Raw genomic sequence first — 26438 nt, forward strand, 5'->3', positions numbered from 1 at the left:
ATCCACTAAGTTTACATAATATTCTAAATCCTTTGTCGTCATTTCAATAATCTTCACAGCATCTTCACCAGGAGTAGATTCCATCTCCAGAAAACAATTTCTTTGCTCATCCATCAGAAGCAACTCCTCATCTGCTAAAGCCGTATCACAAGATTGCAGCAATTCAGTCACATCCTCAGGCTCCACTTCTGTGATTGTAGTTCTCTTGCTCTTTCCAACATGTCTACACTTTCTTCTCCACTGAGATCTTGAAGCCCTAAAAGTCATTCCTGCCACAGCTGGAATCAACTTCATCCAAACTTCTGTTCATGTTGATATTTGGACCTTGTTCCATGTGTCACAGATGTTCTTAATAGTATCTAGAATGGTGAATCTTTTCCAGAAGATTTTCAATTTATTCTGCTTAGATCTATCAGAAGACTATTTATGGCAGCTGTAGCCTTACAAAATTTATTTCTTAAATATTAAGACCTGAAAGTTGAATTACTCCTTGATCCACAGGCTGCAGAATGGATGTTCTGTTAGCAGGCATGAAAACAACATCAATCTTGTTGGACATCTCCATCAGAGCTTTCGGGTGGCCAGGCACATTGTCCATGAGCAATCATATTTTGAAAGGAATCTTTTTTTTTTCTCTGCACAGCAGGTCCAACAGTGGGCTTAAAATATTCAGTAAACTGTTTGTAAACACATGTGCTGTCATCTGGATTTTGTTGTTCCAGTTATACAACACAGAGTAGATTTAGCACAATTCTTAAAGATTTATTTATTTTTTAATGTTTATTTTATTTCTCTTGAAAGAGAGAGAGAGAGAGAGAGAGAGAGAGCAAGTGTGTGAGCAGGGGAGGGACAGAGAAAGGAGAGAGAGAATCCCAGGCAGGCTACACATTGTCTGCACAGGAGCCCGATGCAGGGCTCAATCTCACCAGCTGTAGGTGAAAACCAAGAGTCAGATGCTTAACTGACTGAGCCAGCCAGATGCCCCTAGCTGGACCCTGAGATTTTAGGATTGGTAAATGAGCAATGGCTTCAACTTAATGTCATCAGCTGTATTAGCCCCTAACAAGAGAGTCAGCCTGCCCTTTGAATCCAGGCATTGACTTCTCTCTAGCCATGAAAGTCCTAGATGGCATCTCCTTCTAATAGAAGGCAGTTTTGTCTACACCGAAAATCTATACTTAGTGTAGCCGCCTTCACTGATGACCTTGGCTACATCTTCTGGATAACTTGCTGCAGCTCTGTATCAGCACTTGCTGCTTCACCTTCCATTTTTGTGGTGTGTAGATGATTTCTTTCCTCAAACATCATGAACCAACCTCTGCTAGCTTCAAACTTCTGCAGCCTCCTCACAGCTCTCAGCATACATAAAACTTAGGAGTTAGGGCCTTGCTCTGGATTAGGCCCTGGCATAAGGAAATGTTGTGGCTGGTTCCATCTTCTATCCAGATCACTAAAATTTTCACCGTATCCTCAAAAAAGGCTATTTTGCTTTCTTACTGTTCATGTGTTCACTAGAGTAGCACTCTTAATTTACTTCAAGAACTTTTCCTTTGCATTCACAACCTGGCTAGCTGGCACAAGAAGCCTAGCTTTTGATCTATGTAGGATTTCCACATGCCTTCCTCACTAAGCTTAATAATTTCTAGCTTCTGATCCAAAGTGAGAGATGTGTAACTCTTCCTTCCACTTGAGCACTTAAAAGGCCGCTGTAATAGGGCTATTACTTGGCTTAATTTCAGTATTGTTGTAGCTCAAAGAATAAACAGGAACAGAGAAATAGCTAGTTGGTAGAGCAGGCTCAACATGCACATTTATCGATTAAGTTCACCATTATGAGGGCACAGGTTGTGGCACCCCAAAACAATTACAGTTATAACATCAAAGATCACTCATAAAATGACCATAAAGAATATAATAATAATAATTTAAAAAAGCGTGACCAATTAAAATATGGGCAGAAGGGGTGACTGGGTCTATCAGCATCTGACTCTTGATCTGCGCTCAGGTCATGATCCCATAGTTGTGGGATCAAGCCCTGTGTCAAGCTCCACGCTGAGCATGGAAGCCTGTTTAAGATTTTCTCTCTCCCTCTGTCCCTCTCCCCCACTTGCACTCTCTCTAAAATACAAAAATAAAAAATAAAGAAACAAAAATCAACAAAAATGGGCAAAAGACATTAATAAACATCTCTCCAAAGACATACATGATCGCTAACAGACACATGAAAAGATGCTCAACATCACTCTTCATCATAGAAATGCAAATCAAAACTACAATATAGTCTCATGACTGTCAGAATGGCTAAAATCAAAACTATAAGAAACAACAAGTGTTGGCATGGATGTAGAGAAAGAGAAACCCTCATGCATTATTGGTAAGAATGCAAACTGGTGCAGCCACTGTGGAAAACAGTATGGAGGTTCCTCAAAAAATTAAAGTTAGAATTACCATATGATTCAGCAATTGCACTACTGGGTATTTACCCAAAGAATATGAAAACACTAATTTGAAAAGATATATGCACCACTAAGTTTATTACAGCATTCTTTACAATAGCCAAATTATGGATAAAAAAACGTGGTATATATACACAATGGAATATTATTCAGCCATTAAAAAGAACAAAAACCTGCCATTTGCAACAACATGGATGGATCTAGAGAATATGCTAGTGAAATAAATCAGTCAGAAAAAGACAAACACCATCTGATTTCATTCATATGTGGAACTGAAGAAACAAAACAAAGAAAAAAAGACAAAACACAAAAAACAAAAAACAAAAAACCTCAGACTCTATTAAGGGAATTTCATTCTTTTTTTAAGTAAGCTCTACACCCAATGTGGAGATCAAACTCATGACCCTGGGTTCAAGTCATCCACTGTGCCAGCTAGATGCCCCAGACTCTATTAAATATAGAGAATAAACTGTTGGTTACAGAGGGGAGGTGGGTGGGTGGGGGGGGGGGGGGGATCAGTGAAATAGGTGAAGGGGATGAAGAGTACATTTATGATGAGCCCTCACTAATGTATAGAATTTTTGAATCACTATATTGTACACCTAAAACTAATATAACATTGTATATTAATTATACCATAATTAAAAATGAAATAAAATAAAATGAAAAAATTTGAAATATTGTGAGAATTACCAAATGTGACAGAGAGACATGAAGTGAGCAAATGCTGTTGGAAAAATGAGGCCAATAAATTTGATCAATGCAAGGTTGCCACAAACCTTCAATTTGTAAAAAACACAGTACCTATGAAACTTCAAAAGATGGACACCAGGCAATGGGAAAGAAATCATTCTTTGTGGAAGGTGAGTTGACTGTATTTATGTGAGTCTGTTTCTGGGTTCTCTGTTGTGTTCCACTGGTTGATTTGTCTGTTCTTTTGTAAATACCACATAGTCTTTATTACTACTCTAGCTTTATAGTAAGTATTTAATATTTTTATTTATTTTTTATGAGTATAGTTGACACACAGTGTACTTTAGTTTCAGGTGTACAATTTATAGTAAGTCTTGAAATCAGGTAGCGTTAGTCTTCTGAGTTTGTTCTTCTGCAATACTGACTTGGCTGTTATGAGTCTTTTATCTCTCCAAATAAATTTTAGAACCAATTTGTCAATATCCATAAAATAACTTGCTGGGATTTTGATAAGGATTTCACTGGATTTATAGGTAAACTGGGAAGAACTGACATCTTGACAACACTGAGTCTTCCGATCCATGAACATGGAATATCTCTCCATTTACTAAACTCTTCTTTGATTTGGTTCATCAGAGTTTTATAGTTTTCCTCCCTGTACATGTTCGGGGTACCTGGGTGGCTCAGTTGGTTAAGTGTCTGGCTCTTGGTTTCAGCTCAGGTCATGATCTCCCTGTTTCATGAATTCAAGCCCAGCTTCAAGCTCTCCACTGGGAGCGCTCTTAGGATTCTCTCTCTCTCCCTCTCTCTGCCCCTCCCTACTTGTACTCACTCGCTCTCAAAATAAACTTCCAAAAAAAAAAAAGAAACTGGGGCGCCTGGGTGGCTCAGTCAGTTAAGCATCTGACTTTGGCTCAAGTCACAATTTTGCGGTTCATGAGTTCAAGCACCATGTCAGGCTCTGTGCTGACAGCTCAAAGCCTGGAGCCCACTTCAAGTTCTGTGTCTCCCTCTCTCTCTACCCCTCCCCTGCTCGCACTCTGTCTCTCTCTCAAAAATAAACATTAAAAAAAAAAAAAAAGAAACCTAAGTATTTCATTCTTGGAGGGTGCTAATATAAATGGTTAACTTAAAAAAAAATGTTTTTTAATGTTTATTTGAGAGACAGCATGCATGTGAGCACAGGGAAGGGCAGAGAGAGAAAGAGAGACAGAGAATCCTGTCAGCGCAAAGCCAGGTGAGGGGTTTGATCCCACAAACCATGATATCATGACCTGAGTCGAAAACAAGGGTTGGAGGCCTCACCAACTTAGACACCCAGGTGCCCCAATGGTAATTTGCTTTTAATTTCAAATTAAAACGTTAGTTGAATTTTTAAAAAATAGAGTTAGGAGCACCTGGGTGGCTCAGTCAATTAAGTGTCTGACTTTGGCTCAGGTCATGAGCTAATGGTTCGTGAGTTCAAGCCCTGCACTGGGCTCTGTGCTAACAGTGCAGAGCCTGCTTGGGATTCTCTCTCTCTTCCCCTTCCCCATTTGCGCGCTCTCTCTCTCTCAAAATAAATAAATAAACTAAAAAATTAAATTAAATTTTAAAAAAAGGTTTGGGGTGCCTGGGTGGCTCAGTCAGTTAAGCGTTTGACTCTTGATTTCAGCTCAGGTCACAATCTCATGGTTTGTGAGTTTAAGCCCCCATGCTGGGCTCTGTGCTGACAGCACAGAGCCTACTTAGGATTCTCTTTCCCTCTCTCTACCCCTCCCCTGCTCCCGCTCTCTCAAAAATAAATAAATTTTAAAAAACAAAAGATTTAATTTACTACAAGCATTCAAAATCCTAACACTTGTTGGGGTGGAGGGGGGTTGCAGTGGGAGGTGGATCTGGTCACCCTCTGCCCAGCCACCTCCATTATAAGGAAACTCCATCAAAAATTCAACTGGCTTCCAAACCAGGAAAAAAAAAATCCCAGCACTTGGTCATTCAGTACTTCCTACTCATTAAGTTGCTTAGAAAGAGGAAAGAAATAAAAACAAATCAATTTAGTCTGACAGTTGGAATCACCAGAAACATAATTTTTATTCAATTTCAAACCTCAAAGAAAAGTAAAGGATTTGAACTTTCTTATTTAAAGAAATAACACTATATGTAGAAGATTCTTATTTAAAGAAATAAATATATACCTAAGAAATTCTAGCTGATAGAATTCTATTTTTTTAATCTAGAAATGACATAAAGATTCCTAAAATTTTTCAATTTGAAGAACGCAAAATGGCAAGTATAAAAACATACCTTCTCTAAACTTATGATTTTTGTGTTTAACTTCTAAAGGAATCAAAGATGAAAATGGATTCTTTCTACACATTCCATTTTTAGTATATTCCATGAGTAGTACTGAATACAGGAAATGTGCCAAGCAAACTCACCATTTGTACAACAGACTCCCTTAATCTTGTCTCTTCTTCAGTCATGAGAGTCAATTCTTTGCACACCATGGCAGCCAGGCCCACGTCTAAGCATTCTGGATCTGCTGCCATCTTGAAAATGAGTTCTTCATGTGAAAAGACACAATGGCGCCTTAAACGTCTGTAATGATTGACACACTGACGTCCAATGGGTAACTGTAAAACGACAAGTTTCTCAAATTAACTTACTTGCTTGTAACATTTTCCAGAACAAAACCACTATTTAGCCTACAGATCCTCTCTTTTACTGTAAAGAAGGCAGAATAACCAACTCCATTTGAAAATAAGAGGTAACTTAAATATTAAATCTTTATGGCCCAGCAGGAATTTCAAAGGTGTTCCCACAGAAAATTTCCATAATTTGAGATGCTAAGCCTCTACCCTAAGCTATTGACTTTCTACTCATTATGTACCAGAAGTACAAGTTCCTTGATATTTAAATGAGGTAGCAAACTTTTAGACCAGTCTAACATAAACTGCCTTTAAAGAAAAAAGAAAAGACATTCAGATTATAAAGGGTTTGGTGGACATATTCAGCACAGAAGTTTCCGTAGAACAAAAAGCAGATATGTTATTAGAAGTTTGAAAAAGAAAAGGGGAGAAAAAAAGCACTACTTTAGCAATTCACATGGACTCACTCAATTTTTTGTAAGAACCAAAGCAAAAGATGATTTACATTTTAGCATCTAGAAATTATTTTAAAAACAATCAGTCTAGGGCACCTGGGTGGCTCAGTTAGTTAAGTGTCCAACTCCTGATTTCAGCTAGGTCATGATCTCACGGTTTGTGGGATCAAGCCCCAGGTCGGGCTCTGTGTTGACAATGTGGAGCCTGCTTGGGATTCTCTCTCTCTCTCTCTCTCTCTCTCTCTCTCTCTCTCTGCCCCTCCCCTGCTCACACACACACACTCTCTCTCAAAATAAATAACTTAGGGATGCCTGGGTGCCTCAGTTGGTTAAATGTCCAACTTCAGCTCAGGTCATGAGTTCATGGGCTCATGAGTTCAAGCCCCACGTTAAGCTCTGTGCTGACAGCTCAGAGAGCCTGGAGGCTGCTTTGGATTCTTCATCTCTCTCTCTCTGCCCCTCCCCCGCTCACGCTCTTTCTCTCTCAAAAATAGACATTAAAAAAAATTTTTAATAAATAATGTAAAAATAAATAAATAAATAAATGCAATCAGTCTGACCCAAAGAGAATTCAAAGTGAAGTCATGAGATTATATACTTTATTCTCCCTACGTGAAATGATCACTTTTCATAAATCATCAGATTCCTTCTTTAAGATAAATACTGAAAATTTCTTTAACCATCAAGCTCTAAGCCAAATTGTGATACTAGTTATACTATACAGGCATTCCTTGGAGATATTGTGGGTTCAGTTCCTGACCACCATAATATGTGAATACCACAATAAAGTGAGTCAAGTGAATTTTTTGGTTTTCCAGTGCATATGAAAGTTAGGTTTACACCATACAATATATATTTAGTGTGCAACAGCATTATGTCTAAAAAAACAATGTACACACTTTACTTCAAAAATACTTTCTTGGGGGGGGATGAAAAAAAATACTTTCTTGCTAAAAAATGCTAACAATCACCAGAACTTTCAACAAATCCTAATTACTAATCATAGATCCCTGTAACATATAATGAAAAAGTTTGAAATATCGCCAGAATTACCAAAATGTGACATAGAGACATGAACAAATGCCATTGGAAAACTGGCACCAAGAGACTTGCTTGACACAGGGTTGCCACAAGCCCTCAATTTGTATTAAAAAAAAAAAAATGCAGTTGTGGAGTGCAATAAAGTGTGATGAAACACGTATGCCTGTACACACAAACACACACACTCCTCCCATTCCTTTTCTCTCTTTTCTCTCTCTTTCTTTCCTTTCTCTCTCTCTTTCCCTCTCCACCCCAGCCCCCCACTTGTATCCTCCTGTACAGTGGAAAAACTTGGGTGATTTAAATAGGGTTTTAGTTTATATTTGAAAACTAAGATATAAAAGAGAAAAAATTAAAAAATGGACCTTTAAGAACCTTTTAGAAATCACCTCCAGTTTAAGACAGGCAGAAGACAACGATAGGAATCATAGTTTAAGAATATAAGACTATCTCTGAATCAAGTAATATTTCCATACTCTTCTAAAGAAACCATCTTTCCCAAGAAAACAATTACATTGAACTTATGATTAGCAATTATTTTGTCTATTAACAATCTACAAGTCTTTCATTTCTTAATTCATAAATATTTACTTTTTAAACATTTCTGATACAACTTATTAACAATGGCAAGAAGATATGCAGATCTTAATTATTACAATCTGTAAAGAAGCCATATAAAATACAACTGATTATCTATTGTGGCTTATAAAACTTAATACCATCACTTTATTCCAAATCTAAAGCTGCTAAAACATTTCATTTCTATGGGCAGAAGACACGAATAGACACTTTTCCAAAGAAGACATGCAGATGGTAGACACATGAAAAGATGCTCAACGTCACTCATCATCAGGGAAATTCAAATCAAAACCACACTGAGATACCACCTCACACCAGTCAGAGTGGCTAAAATTAACTCAGGAAACAAGACGTTGGCAAGGATGTGGAGAAAGAGGAATCCTCTTGCATTGTTAGTGAGAATGCAAACTGGTGCAGCCGCTCTGGAAAACAGTGTGGAGGTTCCTCAAAAGAGTAAAAACAGAACTACCCTATGACCCACCAATAGCACTAATAGGAATTTATTCAAAGGATACAGGAGTGCTGATTCGAAGGAGCACATGCACCCCAATGTTTATAGCAGCGCTTTCAACAATAGTCAAATTATGGAAAGAGCCCAAATGTCCATCAAACGATGAATGGATAAAGACAATGTGGTATATATATACAATGGAGTATTACTCAGTAATCAAAAAGAATGAAATCTTGCCATTTGCACCTACGTGGATGGAACTGGAGCATATTATGCTCAGTGAAATAAGTCAGTCAGAGACAGACAGAGATCATATGCTTTCACTCATATGTGGAATTTAAGAAACTTAACAGATAACTATAGGGGAAGGGAAGGAAAAATAAGATATAAACAAGACAGAGACAAACCATAAGAGACTCTTAAATACAGAGAACAAACTAAGGGTTGATGGGGGTAGGGAAAATGGGTGATGGGCATTGAGGAAGGCACTTGCTGGGATGAGCATTGAGTGTTGTATATAAGTGATGAATCACGGGGATCTATTCCTGAAGCCAGGACTACACTGTATGTTAGCTAACTTGACAATAAAAAAAAAAAATTTCCCATTTCTATCACACTCTTCTTCTACAGAGTTTCAAGGACTTTTACATATATCATCTCACTCATTTGAAGTTATTAAGCAAATCTTAGCATCTTTATATACCATGTGAAAAACTTAGGCCCAGTGAAATTAAAAGAGCTGCTCAAGGCCAAACCAATAACAGTGAAAACATTAAAGGCAGAAACCATCTTTAATTTGTTTCTGAATTACCTCTATTTCCTATCCTACATCTAGCCAAGAAACAAGTAAATCATAAACAGTTAATAAATGTTAGTTAAATTAAAAAAAAAATAGAGCTTGGGGAGCCTGGTTGGCTCAGTCGATTAAGTGTCCAACTTCGGCTCAGGTCATGATCTCATGGTTCATGAGTTCAAGCTCTGTATCGGGCTCTGTGCGGACAGTGCAAAAAGCCTGCTTGGGATTCTTTCTCTCTTCCTCTCTCTCTACCCCTTCCCCACTTGCTCTATGTCTCTCTCAAAATAAATCAACTTAAAAACAAAAACAGAGTTCAAACCCAAGGAAAAGTCCTAAGCTCGAACTTGCTCATACTGCTTCTTAAGCCTAATAATGTTTTTTTTTTTTTAACTTTTTTTTTTAACGTTTTATTTATTTTTGAGACAGAGAGAGACAGAGCATGAACGGGGAAGGGCAGAGAGAGAGGGAGACACAGAATCAGAAGCAGGCTCCAGGCTCTGAGTGGTCAGCCCAGAGCCTGACGCAGGGCTCGAACTCACGGACCGCGAGATCGTGACCTGATCTGAAGTCGGACACTTAACCGACTGAGCCACCCAGGCGCCCCAAGCCTAATAATGTTTAAAGTTACTAGATCAAATAAGATTACTCATGTCATCCGTTAACCAAGGAAACAAAAATGATTCACTATGAAATTTAATAAATTAAGGTGGCTACAGAAAACATAAGACCCAATATTACAAAAAAACACCTCCCCAAGGGGCGCCTGGGTGGCTCAGTCAGTTAAGCATCCTACTCATCTTACGACTGTTAAGATTGAGCCCCGTGATGGGCTCTGCACTGACAGCACAGAGCCTGCTTGAGATTCTCTCTCTCCCTGCACCTCCCCAGCTAGCACACATGCATGCACTCCCTCTCTTTCTCAAAATAAATAAACATTAAAAAAAAGATACTTTATATATATATATATATATCGCCCCAAATGCTGAGAGACAGAAAAGTGTCACTAAAGGAAAAACAAAGTCAAAGGTGTATCATAAATTTGCAGTCTTTTCCCAACCAACATGACATAATCATATCTAATTACTTTTTGATATCTACCTCATACAAAAAAGCAAAAGAGCAATCACTGGCATTATCATTTAAACAAAAGTATATCAACAGAGATCCCAATATCATAGTAACTTTTTAAAATAAAATTTTTTAAAGGAATAAAAAAAACAAAATGGCAGGAAGAGTAAAATCAACTAATTGTCTATAAAAAGGAAAATAATAAAGGGATATTTTAAAACTCTGAGCTAAATATTGGAAAATATGGGTAAAATTCTTCTATTTTTAATTTTTTAATGTTTATTTATTTTTGAGAAAGAGAGAGTATAGTGGTGGGGGGAGGGGGGACAGAGAGGGAGACACAGAATTTCAAGCAGGCTCCAGGCTCTGAGCTGTCAGCACAGAGCCTGACACGGGGCTCAAACTCACGGGCTTCAAGACCACGATCTGAGCCAACAGTTGGACGCTTAAACGACTGAGCCACCCAGATGCCCCGGTAAAATTAATTCTTAAAAAGATCTGGTTGTAGGGGCACCTACGTGGCTCAGACGGTTAAGCCTCCAACTTCCACTCAGTTCGCGATCTTGCAGTTCGTGAGTTCAAGCCCCACATTGGGCTCCCTGCTGTTGGCACGGAGCCCGGAGCCTGCTTAGGATCCTCTGTCTCCCTCTCTCTCTACCCCTCCTTGGCTCTAGTGCACATGCACTCTCCCTAAAATAAATAAACGTTTAAAAAAAAAAAAAAGATCTGGTTGTCATTATAAAATCCATAAGTTGCTCAGATAAAGCAAAGACTAGAGGAACCATATTCTCTCAGAAAAGAAAGATTCAAAAAATATCAACTGTTCATTTAAAATTCAAACAGAATGGGGAAAATAATGGATAAGAACTATAAAATCTTCCAAATAGAAAGTGTAATGGAAACTAACTGAACTTTCTAAATTATAACAGCCACTCTACTCTCTACTGAAATATTCATGAATCCTCCCCTCCCCAGCTAAGCAAATATGGCAACTAAGATGCATTTTCCAGGGGTGTTAGTAGACGTACAACAGCTACTTGCTATAGAACAGACCCAGTCAGCAGTACAGAAGTTCACAGCTTCAGCAAAGTTGTAGCCCTGGTTAAATCCAGAATGATAGGCACGAGGAAATGTCACAACAAACTCTCCAGCACACTGATTGGTCCTGTACACCTAAATGCAAAGTGGGAACAGGGATACAAAACAAAACAAAATAAAAACAACAAAAAAGGGGAACAGATTTTATCAGTCACTTTCAGCAGCACTTTCTAAAATTAAAAACAGAAAAGCATTCATTTACACCTATCAGAAGACAATATCAGGGTTTAAAAAGGAGCCCGAGGGGTACCTGGGTGGCTCAGTCAGTTAAGTGTCTGACTTCAGCTCAGGTCATGATCTCACGGTTCGTGGGTTCAAGCCCCACATCAGGCTCTGTGCTGACAGCTCAGAGCCTGTAGCCTAATTCAGATTCTGTGTCTCCTTCTCTCTCTGCCCCTCCCCCACCCATGCTCTGTTTCTCTCTCTCTACCAAAAATAATTAAAAAAAAAAAAAAAAAAAAAGCAGCAGCCAGAACTCTACCTTCTTAAAATAGTCCCTGATAACAAATTATAATAATTCATAAAAAGAAAGTATGAGACAAATTTTCAAAGAGAAATGTTACTCACTGAACTACCAGTTTCTGAAACTTGACAAAATTTTTACAATTAAGAGATTTTTTCTTTTATTCCCTTTATCCTTGTGTTGTCAATCATGGTAAAGGATGGAATTTCCTCCTACTCTTGGATAATTTTTTGGAAATTAACTAATTAGTTCATATGTAATATGGAAATATCCCCAAAATCAGTTTTCCTGAATCCCACTTAGTTTTATAATAATACTATATGTCTTTAGAAAAGTCCCAGATTTGGGGCACCTGGGTGGCTCAGCTCAGTTAAGCATCTGACCTTGGCTCAAGTCATGATCTCACAGCTCATGAGTTCGAGCCCCATGTCGGGCTCTGTGCTGATAGCTCAGAGACTGGAGCCTGCTTTAGATTTATCCGTCTCCCTTTCTCTCTGCCCCTTCCCTGCTTGCGCTCCTATCTCTCTCTCAAAAATAAACCTTAAAAAAAAAAAAAAGTCCAGATTCTAGTACACATTCACTCTTCAAAGACAAACTAACACTACTATTACTCAAACTACTTTCTCATTAAGGGTGTGATGAATATTTGAATATATACAGCAAATCCGTTAAATTTATACCTTATCAGGTATTAGTGGCTTAAATTTAATAATCATTATCAAAACCAAGTTGAAAAGTAAAAAAAGTATCCATAGTATATTTCATTATTGCATATAAAAAGAGGCTGTGAAATCTTCACATGAAAAATGATCTCCAAAGGATAGACATTAGTTATTACAACTATCACTTAAAATACTTACACTTTGACTAAACAAGGTTAATAAGGAATACAAGATTTTTGTTAAGACCAGGACATAATGGTTTACTGAAAACAGAAGACTATTTTCATAGGTAGTTATACATAAAATATGATGAATACTTTAAAACACCTCTTAACCAAAAAAATGTTCTTCCCTTCAGAATATAAATTCTAATTTGGCTAGAAAATGACATGATCTTTTGCTTCCAGTTACAAAACAAAGCATATGTTGTGATTCTAATAAAAAGCGAACATAAATTTAAAGTAAAAATACTAAAAGGAGACCCGAAAAGACTCACAGGCACACCATGCTCCATCAGTACATTGGGATTCATGATGGTGACTAACTGATGCAGGAGATCAGGCTGGGATTCAAATAACTCAGGGGCCAGCTCCCTCATCACCTCCTCCAGTTGTTCTGCAGCATGAGATGGCACACCATACCAGGTCTTTGGTTCCCCCCTAGCAAAAGAAACAACTGTTTAACTAGGTGAGCATGGTACCAATGAGGCCAGGGTCTCTCATGCAAATCCACTAATTTATAATTAATTTTGTTTGTCCCATGGTCATAGATTATATACCCTGAATCCTGGCAAACCAACTCATAAATCTATTGTTTGATGAGCTATTGTTCATAAAGAAGGTAACGCAAGAGTATATAAATAGGCAGGCACATACTTATCACTACTATTAGAAAAGCAATTCAAAGCACATGAACTCTTTAAGGTGGATCAATAAATAGTATTTCAAACAGGAAAGATCCTATCCGAAAAACCAACATCATTCTAAAGGATACTGACATGGTACCTTGATTTCAAGTCCACTGGACATTCCAATTATCCCCACAACGACCAAAGTCAAAGTCAGTACTCTCTAGACTACTTTTACATAGCTTCATTAAGTTGATTTACTATCCAACAAAATAAGGCAAGGCTGGAAATTGTTGAAAACTTAAAGAATTCTATCTATAAATCTTAAGGACCAAACTGGCCCCATTAATGTACCAGACTTTAGCGGACTAGAGTTCATTTATAATACTAAATTGTACTCCTAGGAAATGGATTTAACGGGTCATACTATATTTATAAAATAGCTGCATTTCCTAATCCTAATACAATCCACAGTGCTGTCTCTAACAGAACTTACTATAATCATGAGAATGTTCTATAGCTGTGCTAACCAATACATACAGCCCTAGTCACCTGTGACCATAAAGCACTTGAAATATGTTTCCTGTAACTGAGGAATTACATTTTTAATTGTATCTTAATTAAAAAAAGATTGTTTTTAATGTTTATTTTTGGGAGAGAGACAGAGGATAAGTCAAGGAGGGGCAGAGAGAGAAGACACAGAATCCGAAGCAGGCTCCAGGCTCTGAGCTGTCAGCACAGAGCCCGATGCGGGGCTCAAACTCACGAACCAAACCGCAAGATCCTGACCTGAGCTGAAGTCAGATGCTTACCCAACTGAGCCACCCAGGTGCCCCATTCTTAACAAATTTAAATAGCCACATTTAGCTAGCAGTTATCATATTAAACAGCACTGTGATAAAGCAGAGAAATAAAATCACTATAGTTTTCCACTGCAAAGAGTGATTTGAGTAGTATCTTCCAAATGGAGAAAAAAACATCATATAGTTGATATCATAATAATGGACAAGGAACTGGGCAAGTAAATAAAAGCTATGGGGGAGATACAAAAAAATTCAGCCAACAAATTTAATGAATACACATGTAACAGGCATTTTTAGGGAAAATGTTATCAAAACGAAAAAAAAAATCATTTGATAATTTCCAATACTGAAGGTTTAGTCAGATCTTAATTATATACACGCTTTGAACATTCTACCTTGAATATCAAAAGATACACCAAGTAATTTTCATGTACACCAAATAAGTATCATTTGGTCTAAAACTCTAGGCTCTGAGGGTACCTGGGTGGCTCAGCTGGTTAAGCGTCCTACTTCAGCTCACGTCATGATCTCACAGTTAATGAGTTCAAGCCCCGAATCAGGCTCTGCGCTGACAGTGTGGAGCCTGCCTGGGATTCTCTCTCCCTCTGCCCCTCCCCTGCTCATGCACATGCTTGCTCTCTCTCTCTTCTCTCCCTCTCTCTCTCAAAAATAAATAGTTTAAAAATAAAAAAATAAAACTCTAGGCTCTGCTGCATGCACATATTTTAAAAGGGAAGGTATCTGAGATATACATATCCTTAGACCTCTACACTTCTCAATATGTTACCCTACTTTGGATAGGAAATACTTTTAAATTCAGCTCTTACTAACATATCACCTAATACTATATCACACCTTTAAAAAGATAACTAAACATACAACAAAGATCATATATACCAGTGTAAGTAGTTGATGGAATAACTCCAGTGATCTTCAATGTGCCAGCAGAAAGAAGAAAAACACATTCCCACATAGAGCCATGGCACTTTCATACCAGAGATGTCTACATTAATGTGTGCAAGAACAGACTGCTCTAGGACAGGCATATTATTCAAATTCCAACCAGAAAGTGCATACTCCTATAAAGAAAAAAAAAGATGTAAATGAAAGATCAGAAATGACACGTGCCCAATAGAAATTTCAAGGGAGTCTTTTAAAATAAGGTAAAAATTGTATATAATATTTATAATAATCTAGTCCATAGAATCGTGCTCTTTGCTCTCTGCAACATGTAACTCATATACCTATTCAATCCTGTCTCCTGTCTAGGTGGCATTTAGATTTCCCTTTAGTTATTTCAAATACCTCTGGTTTATTCTGAAGCATATAAGCAATTTTTTTTACTACTCCTCCCTCAAATACACTACTATAAAATTATGTGAGACTCATTTTAATAGGACAGTATTATATTTCTATTTTATCCCTAGTAGTGTAACTTCCCCAAATATTTATAGCATGGTGCCAGATATTGTGAAAACAGAATACTACGATATGTAATCCTGCATTTATGCCAACAGCAAAGACTAAGATGACACAGAAAGTCACCATTACCACCCCCACTAGCAACTCACCTAGAAATACTGGATAAATTATAATAATGAAAACATTTGTTTCATAGATGAACTCAAAAGAAAAAAGAATTCCAGTTTCCAGAAACAAAGAAAAAGGAAAGAAAGGCAGAATGAAAAAGGAAAGCTACTGACTGAGTTTTCATAGAGGCTTCTCTGGATATAAGGGCTGGACACTGAGTTGCAAAAGCCTACCCTGAAACCATTATGAAGCCTTAAAGTGCTTATCATCCTTGCTGGGAGCAGTTCTCAAAGTGGGGTCCAGGGAACCCAGAACTATTTCCGGGACTATGCAAAGTCAAACTATGCTCATAGGAACTGTTAAGATGTTATTTGCCTTTTTACACTCATTCTTACAGGGATGTAGTGTGAATTTTCCAGAGGATACATGATATGTAACATCACAACAGACTGAACGCACAAAGAAGAAAGTGAACCCAGCTGCCTTCTATCAGGTAGTCGAAAACTGCTAAACGTGGATGCCAGGTACTGAGGGAAGGAGGAAAGTTCATTATTATGTGCACTTTCCACAATACAGAGTTGAAAAAATAAAACCCTCAAAGTAAGAGCTTTAACAGCCAATGACAAAGCTGAAGACAGAATGTGTCAACTAGAAGTCAGATTTGAGGATATCATCCACATTGTAGCACAAAAAAATGGAAACTATAAATATGTAGTTAAGAGTCACAGAGGACAAAATAAGAAAGTCCATCATAGGTTTAAGTAGGAATTCCATGCAAACTGGTGCAGCCACTCGGGAAAACAGTGTGGAGGTTCCTCAAAAAATTAAAAATAGATCTACCCTATGATCCAGCAATAGCACTGCTAGGAATTTACCCAGGGGATACAGGAGTGCTGATGCATAGGGGCACTTGTACCCCAATGTTTATTTATAACAGCACTTTCAACAACAGCCAAATTATGGAAAAAGCCTAAATGTCCATCAACTGATGAATGGATATAGATGTGGTTTATATGCACAATGGAATACTACTTGGCAATGAGAAAGAATGAAATCTGGCCATTTGTAGCAACGTGGATGGAACAGGAGAGTATTATGCTAAGTGAAATAAGTCAGGCAGAGAAAGACAGATACCATTATGTTTTCACTCATATGTGGATCCCGAAAAACTTAACAGAAGACCATGGGGGAGAGGAAGGGAGGGGAAAAAAAGGTACATAGAGGGAAGGAGGCAAACCATAAGAGACTCTTAAATACTGAGAACAAACTGAAGGTTGATGGGGCGTGGGAGAGACGGGAAAGGGGGTGATGGGCATTGAGGAGGGCACCTGTTGGGATGAGCACTGGGTGTTGTATGGAAACCAACTTGACAATAAATTATATTTAATATTAAAAAAATAAGTAGGAATGCCATTAAGAAATAGTAAAGAAATAGGGGCGCCTGGGTGGCTCAGTCGGTTAAGCATCCAACTTTGGCTCAGGTCATAATCTCGCAGTTTGTGACTTCAAGTCCCATGTCAGGCTCTGTGCTGATAGCTTGGAGCCTGGAGCCTACTTCAGATTCTGTGTCTCCTCCTCTCTGCCCCTCCCATTCTCATGCTCTGTCTTTCCTGTCTTTCAATAATAAATAAACGTTAAAAAAAATTAAAAACAAAGAAATAGTAATGAAATATGATTCATACCCTCAATATGTTTTTTAAAAAAGGTTTTCAAAAAATACTATTCAATATGTTTTTTAGTTGGTTGGTCAGCTGGTTGTGTGAAAACATAATCAATCTAGTTGAAGAGGTAAGACCTACATACAAAAAGTTTCAAGACAACAGTATACACATGAAACTCCAAACACAGATAAAAGAGTAAATTCTTTAGTTCTTCAGAGGACAATAGTAATTAGTGTGGGTTTGCATCATTAAGAAAACTTTTTTTTTTAATATTAATGTTTGTTTATTTTTGAGACAGACACAGACAGAGAGAGACAGAGTGTGAGCAGGGGAGGGGCAGAGAGAGAGGGAGACACAGAATCTGAAGCAGGCTCCAGGCTCCAAACTGTCAGCACAGAGCCTCATGCAGGGCTCAAACTCGTGAACCGCGAGATCATGAGCTGAGCCGTAGTCAGAGGCTCAATCGACTGAGCCACCTAGGCACCCCAGGAAAACTTTATAGAAAAGAAGAACCTGAGTAAAGCTTAGAAAAATAGATAAGATGTGACAATGAATGACAGAAAGACAGAATATATACTGTCCTGGCTGGTGAAGGGGAAGACTGAAATTAGTCATACTCAGAAACACAGGAAATAAGACTAGAAAAGAAGAATGGACCTTTAACCTTAAATTAAGAAGCTTGGGTTTTATCCTATATTCAGAAAAGAAATAAAACAGAATCTGAAAAATGAAACAGTATAAACATAGTATCTTAAATATTTTTAAACTTTTGTTTATGGAAAGTTTCAAACATAAACAAAAGTAGACAGAACTGCATAATGAACTCCAGAAGACCTCTCAACCTTAACATGTTAAGTAAAAGCAATATATTTAAATTTTTTTAACGTTTATTTATTTTTGAAACAGAGAGACAGAGCATGAACGGGGGGGGTCAGAGAGAGAGAGGGAGACACAGAATCTGAAACAGGCTTCAGCACAGAGCCCGACGCGGGGCTTGAACTCACAAACCGCAAGATCATGACCTGAGCCGAAGTCGGATGCTTAACTGACTGAGCCACACAGGCGCCCCAAAGCAATATATTTAAAATGACTGCAGAGACAAGCAGTAAGCAGAAAATCTGGTTAACATAACAGGCCTAAGACTACTATTCTTCAAAAAGCCTACTTAAAGTTCTCTTGGCTGGTATGTGGAAACTTACATGGCAAACAGCTCCCTACGCTAATAAAAAAGAGTGATTTATGATGCCTAGACCATACAATGTGGTTTATGTACACTTGCTTTCCTTCTGGGAGTTTGGGATTTTATAGTATGTGTTAAGCAGAGGATGCCCAGGTCACCAGCCTCCAATAAAAACCTTGAGTTGGATCACTAATGAGCTTCCCTGGTAGGCAATACTTCCTACACATTGTCAATTTGATACTAGTGCCTTCTATGTAACTCCATTAGGAGAACTCTTGGACACTTCTACCTGGTTTTCTCTGGATTTGGGCCATGCATCTTTTCCCTTTGCTGATTTTGCTTTGTATTCTTTCACTATAGTAATCATAGCCATGAGTCCTCCCAGAAAATCAATGAACCTGGAGATGGTCTTGGGGACTCCAAACACGAGTGGTCATTATTTAAGATTATGACAATCATCCCAACATGATGTGACAGGACCTAGACAAAGATGGTAGTAGTGGGTATGAAAAGAGGCCAGTCCTACAGAAAATAATGAAAAATGAACTAACAGGATTTAGTCGATGACTTAATATGGAGCCAAGGACAAGAACAAAAAAATGTTCCCAAGTTTTCAAGTTCTGTGCCTATTTTTATTCCTTAGAAGCCCTGTTGGTAGAGCACATTGTATTCATAAGACAATATATTAACTTCAGAGGTACTTCTCCAGTAAACTATGACTCCAGAGAAATACGCTATCAGATACTGAGAGCTATCTCATGCAGAAGTTCAACACAAATGTACAACGCCTAGTGAAATGTTGGTAGTTATCTGCTATTTTAGTACAGTAACTTTACCGTAACTGATATTAAGTATAAAAAGTCTGAAGGTTTTACACAAACTCCAATTAGTCCTTAAAATCCTTTTGTAATAAAGAAGTCCTCTCATTCTATCTTTAAACACAACAAAAGTATCCTGTGAAAAACATTACTGCTTAGAAAACAAAGAGCAAATCCACGATCCAGTCTAGAAAAAAAGTTGTATCACCTGTCTCTTTATACTATGGTTGGTTACAGCCCAGCATTTCTCCACATTCATGAAGGTGAATAGAGCAAAAGCAGAAATAGATAAATATGCATTTAAAACTCAAACATGGAGAAAGATTAATATTTGTATTATTAATATTAGGTGCTTAGGTTTAACACTTAAAATAATCTTTAAAATCTCTGTGACCTTGTTTTTAAGATCAGAAGATATAAATATCTGTTTAAGAACAACTTAAAAATTCAGAACAGGGGCGCCTGGGTGGCTCAGTCGGTTGAGTGTCCAACTTTGGCTAAGGTCATGATCTCGCGGCTCACGAGTATGAGCCCCCGCGTAAGGCTCTGTGCTGACAGTTTGAAGCCTGGAGCCTGCTTCAGATCCTGTGTCTCTTTCTCTCTCTATCCCTCCCCTGCTCACACTCTGTCTCTTTCTCTGTCAAAAATAAATAAACATTAAAAAAAAGTTTTTTTAATAAAAAAAAATTCAGAACAGAAACAAAATTCAGAAAAAGACAGAAAAAGTCTTTTCCCAATAATTCAGTAATTGCTCACCACTTGGCAAAGGAAGGGTATAAAGAAACTCTGATGTGTTTCCTTACACCTATAAAAACCACATTAAATTCAGTGATACTGAAAAAACCATCTGTGTATTATCTATGTTCTCCATCTATTGTAATCATTCTCTTTCTCCCTTGGTAAAACCCAATGTGTATTCTCTAATCTATATTATCCTAACCTGATTATTCCAACCTGTACTCTACCTACGCAGAAGGAAAAATATAATAACAAGGCTAAAATAATAAGAAAGCCAAAAGATGTAACTTTTGATCATAAAGAAATGAAACAAAATGAAAACTTAATTCAGCACACATTAAGTGCTCAGATACTGGTTGGCATAATATCCAATGAGATGGTACCATGAATAAACTGGGTAGGTAATGCTATAAGGAATTAGGATGGACTGAACAGGGCCTGAAGGGACTCAAAAACAAAAAACAAAAAGGGTAAGACCACGTAAGTAGTATACTCCATTTCTTTTTAAAAAGAATATGTAATTCTGCATGTGTGATATATAAATGCTTGCATAGAGGGGCGCCTGGGTGGCTCAGTCAGTTGAGCGTCCGACTTCGGCTCAGGTCATGATCTCACGGTTTGGTTCGTGAGTTCGAGCCCTGCATCAGGCTCTGTGCTGACAGCTCAGAGCCTGAAGCCTGCTTCAGATTCTGTTTCCCTCTCTCTGTCCCTCCCCCACTCATGCTCTGTCTCTCTCTCTCTCTCTCTGTCAAAAATAAACTTTAAAAATAAATAAATAAATAAATAAATAAATAAATAAATAAATAAAATGCTTGCATAGATCACTGTATCTGAAGAACAGCTAGAAGATGAAATAGTGTCTTCCTCTGTTACATTGGTGATCTGGGTAGGAGGGAGACTTTTAATTGTAAAGAATTTCCAGCAGTGGCAATATGGAGAGGTTGGGCAATTCCTCTCCACAAAAAACAAAGATAAATCTGGACAGAATTATCAAAACAGCCATTTCTCAGGCACTATAAATCAACTAAAGGCAAACAACAGAACAAGACAAAAAACTGAGAAGCATTTACAACGAAAGACTAAAAGCCTGAATAAAAACATTCCCAGATAAGCAAAGACTGAAAAAAATTCATTCCTTAGCAGACCCATACTACAAATAGCAGACCCATACTACAAATAAAAGCAGTCTTCCAGCCTGAAAGAAAATGACCTGAAAAAGTAAGTTGGATCCCACAGGAATAAATGAAGAGCATCAGAAATGGTGTATTTGTGAGTAAATAGGTAAAAGAGTATATGTGTATTTTTTACCTTCTCTTAACTTTTTAAAAAAGATGGTTTAAAGTAATAATTATATTGCTGTGTTGTCGTGTTTATACAATATGTAGACATAATGTATAACAATACAGTGGGAAATGAAGAAAAAAGTTGCTATATTCACCAGAATTAGGTCAATATTAACATAAAGTAGGCTGTGTAAAGACCATTTAAAAAGTTAAAAAGGGGCAAAAGGGGCACCTGGGTGGCTCAGTCAATTAAGTTCCTGACTCTTCATCTTGGCTCAAGTCATGATCTCACAGTTCATGAAATCAAGCCCCGAGTCAGGCTATGCACTCAGCGTGGAACTTGCTCGGGATTCTCTCTCTCCCTCTCTTTCTGCCCTTCCCATGCACACACGTGTACTCCCTCCCTCTCTCTCTCTCTCTCTCTCTCTCAAAAATAAACTTTTATAAATAAATAAGATGCATATTAGAATTCCTAGAACCACTAAATAACTAAAAAGCATATATGCAAAACAAAAAAATCTAGAGGAATTAAAATGGTATTATGAAAAATCTCTGTTTAACACCAAAAAAAGGCCACAAAGGAGAGACAGGAACAAAAAAAACCACGAGACACAAAATCACAAAATGAACAGACATGAATCAACCGTGTCAGTAATTATATTAAGTGTAAATACACTAAACACTCCAATCAAAAGGCAACCCTCAGACTAGGTTTTTTAAAAAAGCAAGATCCCGGGGCACCTGGGTGGCTCAGTTGGTTAAGTGGCCGACTCTTGATTTTGGCTCAGGTCGTGACCTCACAGTTCAAACCCCCTGTTAGGCTTTATGCTAAGAGCACGGAGCTTGCTTGGGACTCTCTCCCTCCCTCTCTCTGCCCCTCCCCTGTTGGCATGCACGCACATGTACAACGCGTTCAAAAATAAATAAAAATAAGCATTTTTTGTTTTAAGAAGGCAAGATCCAATCATATCCTCCTACAAAAAACACACTTTAGATTCTAAGATACAAACAGATTCAAAGTAAAAGAATGTTAAAAGATATACCTTGCAAATACTAACCTTAAGAGAACTGGGATAGTTATTCTTTTTTATTTTTTAATTTTTTTTTAATCTTTATTTATTATCAAGAGACAGAGACAGAGCATGAGCATGGGAGGGGCAGAGAGAGGGGGAGACACAGCATCCCAAGCAGGCTCCAGGCTGAGCTGTCAGCACAGAGCTTGACACGGGGCTTGAACTCACAAACTTCAATAAGCATGATCTGGGGGCGCCTGGGTGGCGCAGTTGGTTAAGCGTCCGACTTCAGCCAGGTCAAGATCTCGCGGTCCGTGAGTTCGAGCCCCACGTCAGGCTCTGGGCTGATGGCTCGGAGCCTGGAGCCTGTTTCCGATTCTGTGTCTCCCTCTCTCTCTGCCCCTCCCCCGTTCATGCTCTGTCTCTCTCTGTCCCAAAAATAAAATAAATAAATAAATAAAAAATAAATTAAAAAAAATAATAATAAATAAATAAATAAAAAGAAGCATGATCTGAGCTGAAGTCTGAAGTCGGACACAACAGACTGAGCCACCCAGGCGCCCCAGGATATTCTTTTAACTATATATCCCTCTGCACTATATAACCTTTTTTTTTTTAACCATGTGTAACTCTTTTCATAGGAAATAAAATTCTTAATCACTGCCAATATAGAAGGAAAGGAAAAGTGAAAAGGACCAAAATAATGAGAAAAAGAAGTGAATGATCATCTTAATTCAGCTTTATACATAAGGGTCATCTCCTATTTGACAGAACTTCAATATATATTACAGTTTAAATGCATTCTTTGAAAACCTACCTGCTCAGGTGTTGAAGGAAACTTAATTTTGAACCTATCAAGAAATGTAACTCTTTTTTAAAAAATCTTAAATCACTTCAAACACAAAGAGGCAAAATTTTTTTAACTGGAATCAAAGTTTTAAACTAATTAAAATGGTTGGGGCACCTGAGTGGCTCAGTCGGTTGGGTGTCCAACTTCAGCTCAGGTCATGATCTCACAGTTGGTGGGTTCAAGCCCCACATCGGGCTCTGTGCTGACAGCTCAGAGCCTGGAGCCTGCTTCAGATTCTGTGTTTTCCTCTCTCTCTCTCTTTGCCCCTCCCCCACTCATGCTCTGTCTGTCTCTCAAGAATAAATAAACATAAAAAAAAATTAAACTAATTAAAATGGTTTTGGGGCACCTGGGTAGCTCAGTCAGTTAAGCATCCGTCCAACTTTGGCTGTCATGATCTCACAGTGTGTGGGTCTGAGCTGTGCTAACAGCTCAGAGCCTAGAGTCTGCTTCAGATTCTGTGTCTCCCTCTCTCTCTGCTCCACCCCCGCTGTGCTCTGTTTCTCAAAAATGCACAAATGTTAAAAAAAGATTTTAATAAAAATAAAAATAAACTAAAATGGTTTTAAAATGCAAAGCTAATGGGAGAGTGGGGAGAAAAAATAATAATAGTAATAATAAAATGCAAAGTTAAGGGTGCCTGGGTGGCTGAGTCGGTTAAGTGTTCCAACTTCAGCTCAGGTCATGATCTCACAGTTCGTGAGTTCAAGCCCTGCGTCGGGCTCTGTGTTAACAGCTCAGAGTCTGAAGCCTGCTTCAGATTCTGTGTCTCCCTGTCTCTACTCCTCCCTCACTCACTCTGTCTTTCTCTCTCTCTCTCAAAAATAAACACTAAAAAAAAAAAAAAGGTTTTTTTAATGCAAAGTTAAATTTTTAAGGGTACTTTGAATGTATTGTTTTTAATTTTTTTTTAATGTTTATTTTTTGAGAGAGAAAGACAGAGCATGAGCAGGGGAGGGGCAGAGAGAGAGTGAGAGACAGAGAATCCGAAGCAGGCTCCAGGCTCTGAGTCGTCAGCACAGAGCCCGTCACGGACTGTGAGATCATGACCTGAGCCGGAAGTCGGACACTTAACTGAATGAGCCACCCAGGTGCCCCTGGATGTATTGTTTTTAAAACTGAAGGTAATATATAATGTCCAAATCCTACAGATTGAATATTTTAAATGAATGTAATCCCTTAAAATTAGAGAAAGGCAGTTTTCTACTATGCAAAGGCTAAATCAGCTTGGGCTAAGTTTGAATTACTACTATCTGCTCTGCACCTCTTCTTCTGGCAGCATCTTTCTCCGACCATCCTTCACAGGAAATCCACTTCCAAAGTCTTTTGAGGAGATATCAGCTCCATACTCTACAATAACATCTTCTTCAATGCTGCTCACCAGCCGCCAGAATTCCTTTTCTACTAGTTCTGTAGGAACCATCTATACAGGGAAAACAAAGATTACAGATTACTAACTCACTATAACCATAACCTTCTAAAACATAAAATGCAGATCAAGTGAACACAAACCCATGATAAAATGAAAAGTCTTATTTCCAGAGCTGAAAAGACCAGGTTCTTAGCTTTTTCCAATGAGGACAGCGAAATGCTAAAGGCAACCTAAATGTTCAGAAAAACATAATAAACTTGAACTGCCTTTTTCTGTAAACTGTTTTCCAACTAAGAAATATAAAAATGACCCAGGACATCAAGAAAGAAAAAAGGAAATGCAAAAATCAAGGCTGAACTTTAATAGCTTTGGCAAATTTTTTGGATAAGGATTTTAAAAAGCCCAAGATCCCCTAGGAGAAGAACAAACTTCATATTACAAGTAACAACAAAAGGAGCAACTGCCACATACTTCATGGTTTTCTATAAAAGATTTCCTACAGAAGGCTAATAAACAATTCCAAGATCAAAGCAGATTTCTCAACAGGAGAGTACACACTGCCACATTAGCAAATGAAAAAAATAGAAACAGATGCCAGGCCCCTTATCTTTAGATTTAATATTCTATCATCTTTCTCATGCTGTCCCGATTTTCCACAAAATGATGAAAGTAAAAAGCAAACCAAAAGCTTTGGACACAGATAAATCTTCAGACTTCCCCAAACCGACCTAAAAGAAAGATACTCACATGAACTGGCATATTGAAATAATCAGACTTAAAATTATCTGCCATCTCTCCAAAGCTCTGAAGTGTATACTCTCGTACAGCCTGTTCAAATCCAAAGGCCTCTCGAGGTTTATTGCATTCCTAGGAAGAAGAAATACTTAAGATTAACTCACTGAAAATGAACAAAATATTAAGGCTCTCAGGCATTACCTTCTTTGATCATTTCCCTAGGGGAAGCAAATCCAATCAACCTTAGCAAAACAAGTATTAATTACTTGCAATATGAAATAAGTAAATAATGTTCTAAAACCTTAACTGCATTTTCACAGCCTTCCAGTAGGAAGGTGGCAATGAGACAGCTTCAGACTCGAGTTTGCATTAAGCTCGGCACCAAGACAAGGTGAGAGGGGCGCCTGGGTGGCTCAGTCGGTTAAGCTCGGCACCAAGACAAACACCTGGAGGACTACTGACATGCAATCAAGCCCAGGGATGCTACTCATTCTCAGTTTACCAGTGGATTTAGCAATGGAGAAAATAAATGTTCACAAAGGAAAGATAATGGATAAAGGGATATCCACTCGACTGCTAGAATATCTAGCTATAGGAATGGTTGTTTCACACCACCAATCACCCTAACCAGTATCTTAACACAAATTCTCAGAGTATAACTGCTTTGGAATCATCTAACCATGAGAATAACAAATAATAATTCAAAGCTCTGAATACACCTAGATACAACCCAGCCAACTCCTTCCCTTCCATATCCTACCACAACATTCTGTTAAGCAAATGGATTAGGTATTTCAGGACAATAATGTCAATGTAATCTTTGAATAAGAATAATTTAGAATAATCAAGTAAAAATTTAAATAAGCTAATAGATACTATCCATTTACCTGTTAACATGAGAACTGGAGACATAAATCCTAAGTTCTAGAGCTTTATGTCTGATTTCTACTTTGGTTTTTTTTTTGAAGTTCATTTATTTAAGTGATCTCTACACCCAACATGGGTCTTGAACCCATGACCCCAAGATCAAGAATTACATGCTACAGGGAGCCTGGCTGGGTGGCTTAGTCAGTTGAACGTCTGACTTTGGGTCAGGTCATGATCTCACGGTTGTGAGTTCGAGCCCCGCACTGGGCTCGCTGCTGTCAGCACAGAGCCTGCTTTGGATCCTCTGTTCACCCTCTCTCTGTCACTCCCCTGCGCTTTCTCTCTCTCT

At 38.1% G+C, this 26438-nt stretch overlaps 1 protein-coding gene across 2 annotated transcripts in view; it reads right to left on the bottom strand.

The window, feature by feature from the left end:
* KDM5A (lysine demethylase 5A) overlaps nt 1-26438 on the bottom strand; it is a 97469-nt gene that overhangs the window by 42872 nt on the left and 28159 nt on the right. For both annotated transcript variants that reach the window (XM_019464910.2, XM_053895828.1), the window contains exons 9-14: nt 25235-25354; nt 24380-24538; nt 14940-15121; nt 12889-13051; nt 11223-11342; nt 5570-5764 (exon numbers count right to left, since the gene is read on the bottom strand). In XM_019464910.2, the coding sequence (XP_019320455.2) occupies nt 5570-5764; nt 11223-11342; nt 12889-13051; nt 14940-15121; nt 24380-24538; nt 25235-25354 (939 nt within the window). The remainder of the gene's footprint in view (nt 1-5569; nt 5765-11222; nt 11343-12888; nt 13052-14939; nt 15122-24379; nt 24539-25234; nt 25355-26438) is intronic.

The sequence above is a fragment of the Panthera pardus genome, unplaced genomic scaffold (assembly GCF_024362965.1).
Source record: "Panthera pardus isolate Hobbes unplaced genomic scaffold, ASM2436296v1 HiC_scaffold_6, whole genome shotgun sequence".
NCBI classification, from domain to species: domain Eukaryota; kingdom Metazoa; phylum Chordata; class Mammalia; order Carnivora; family Felidae; genus Panthera; species Panthera pardus.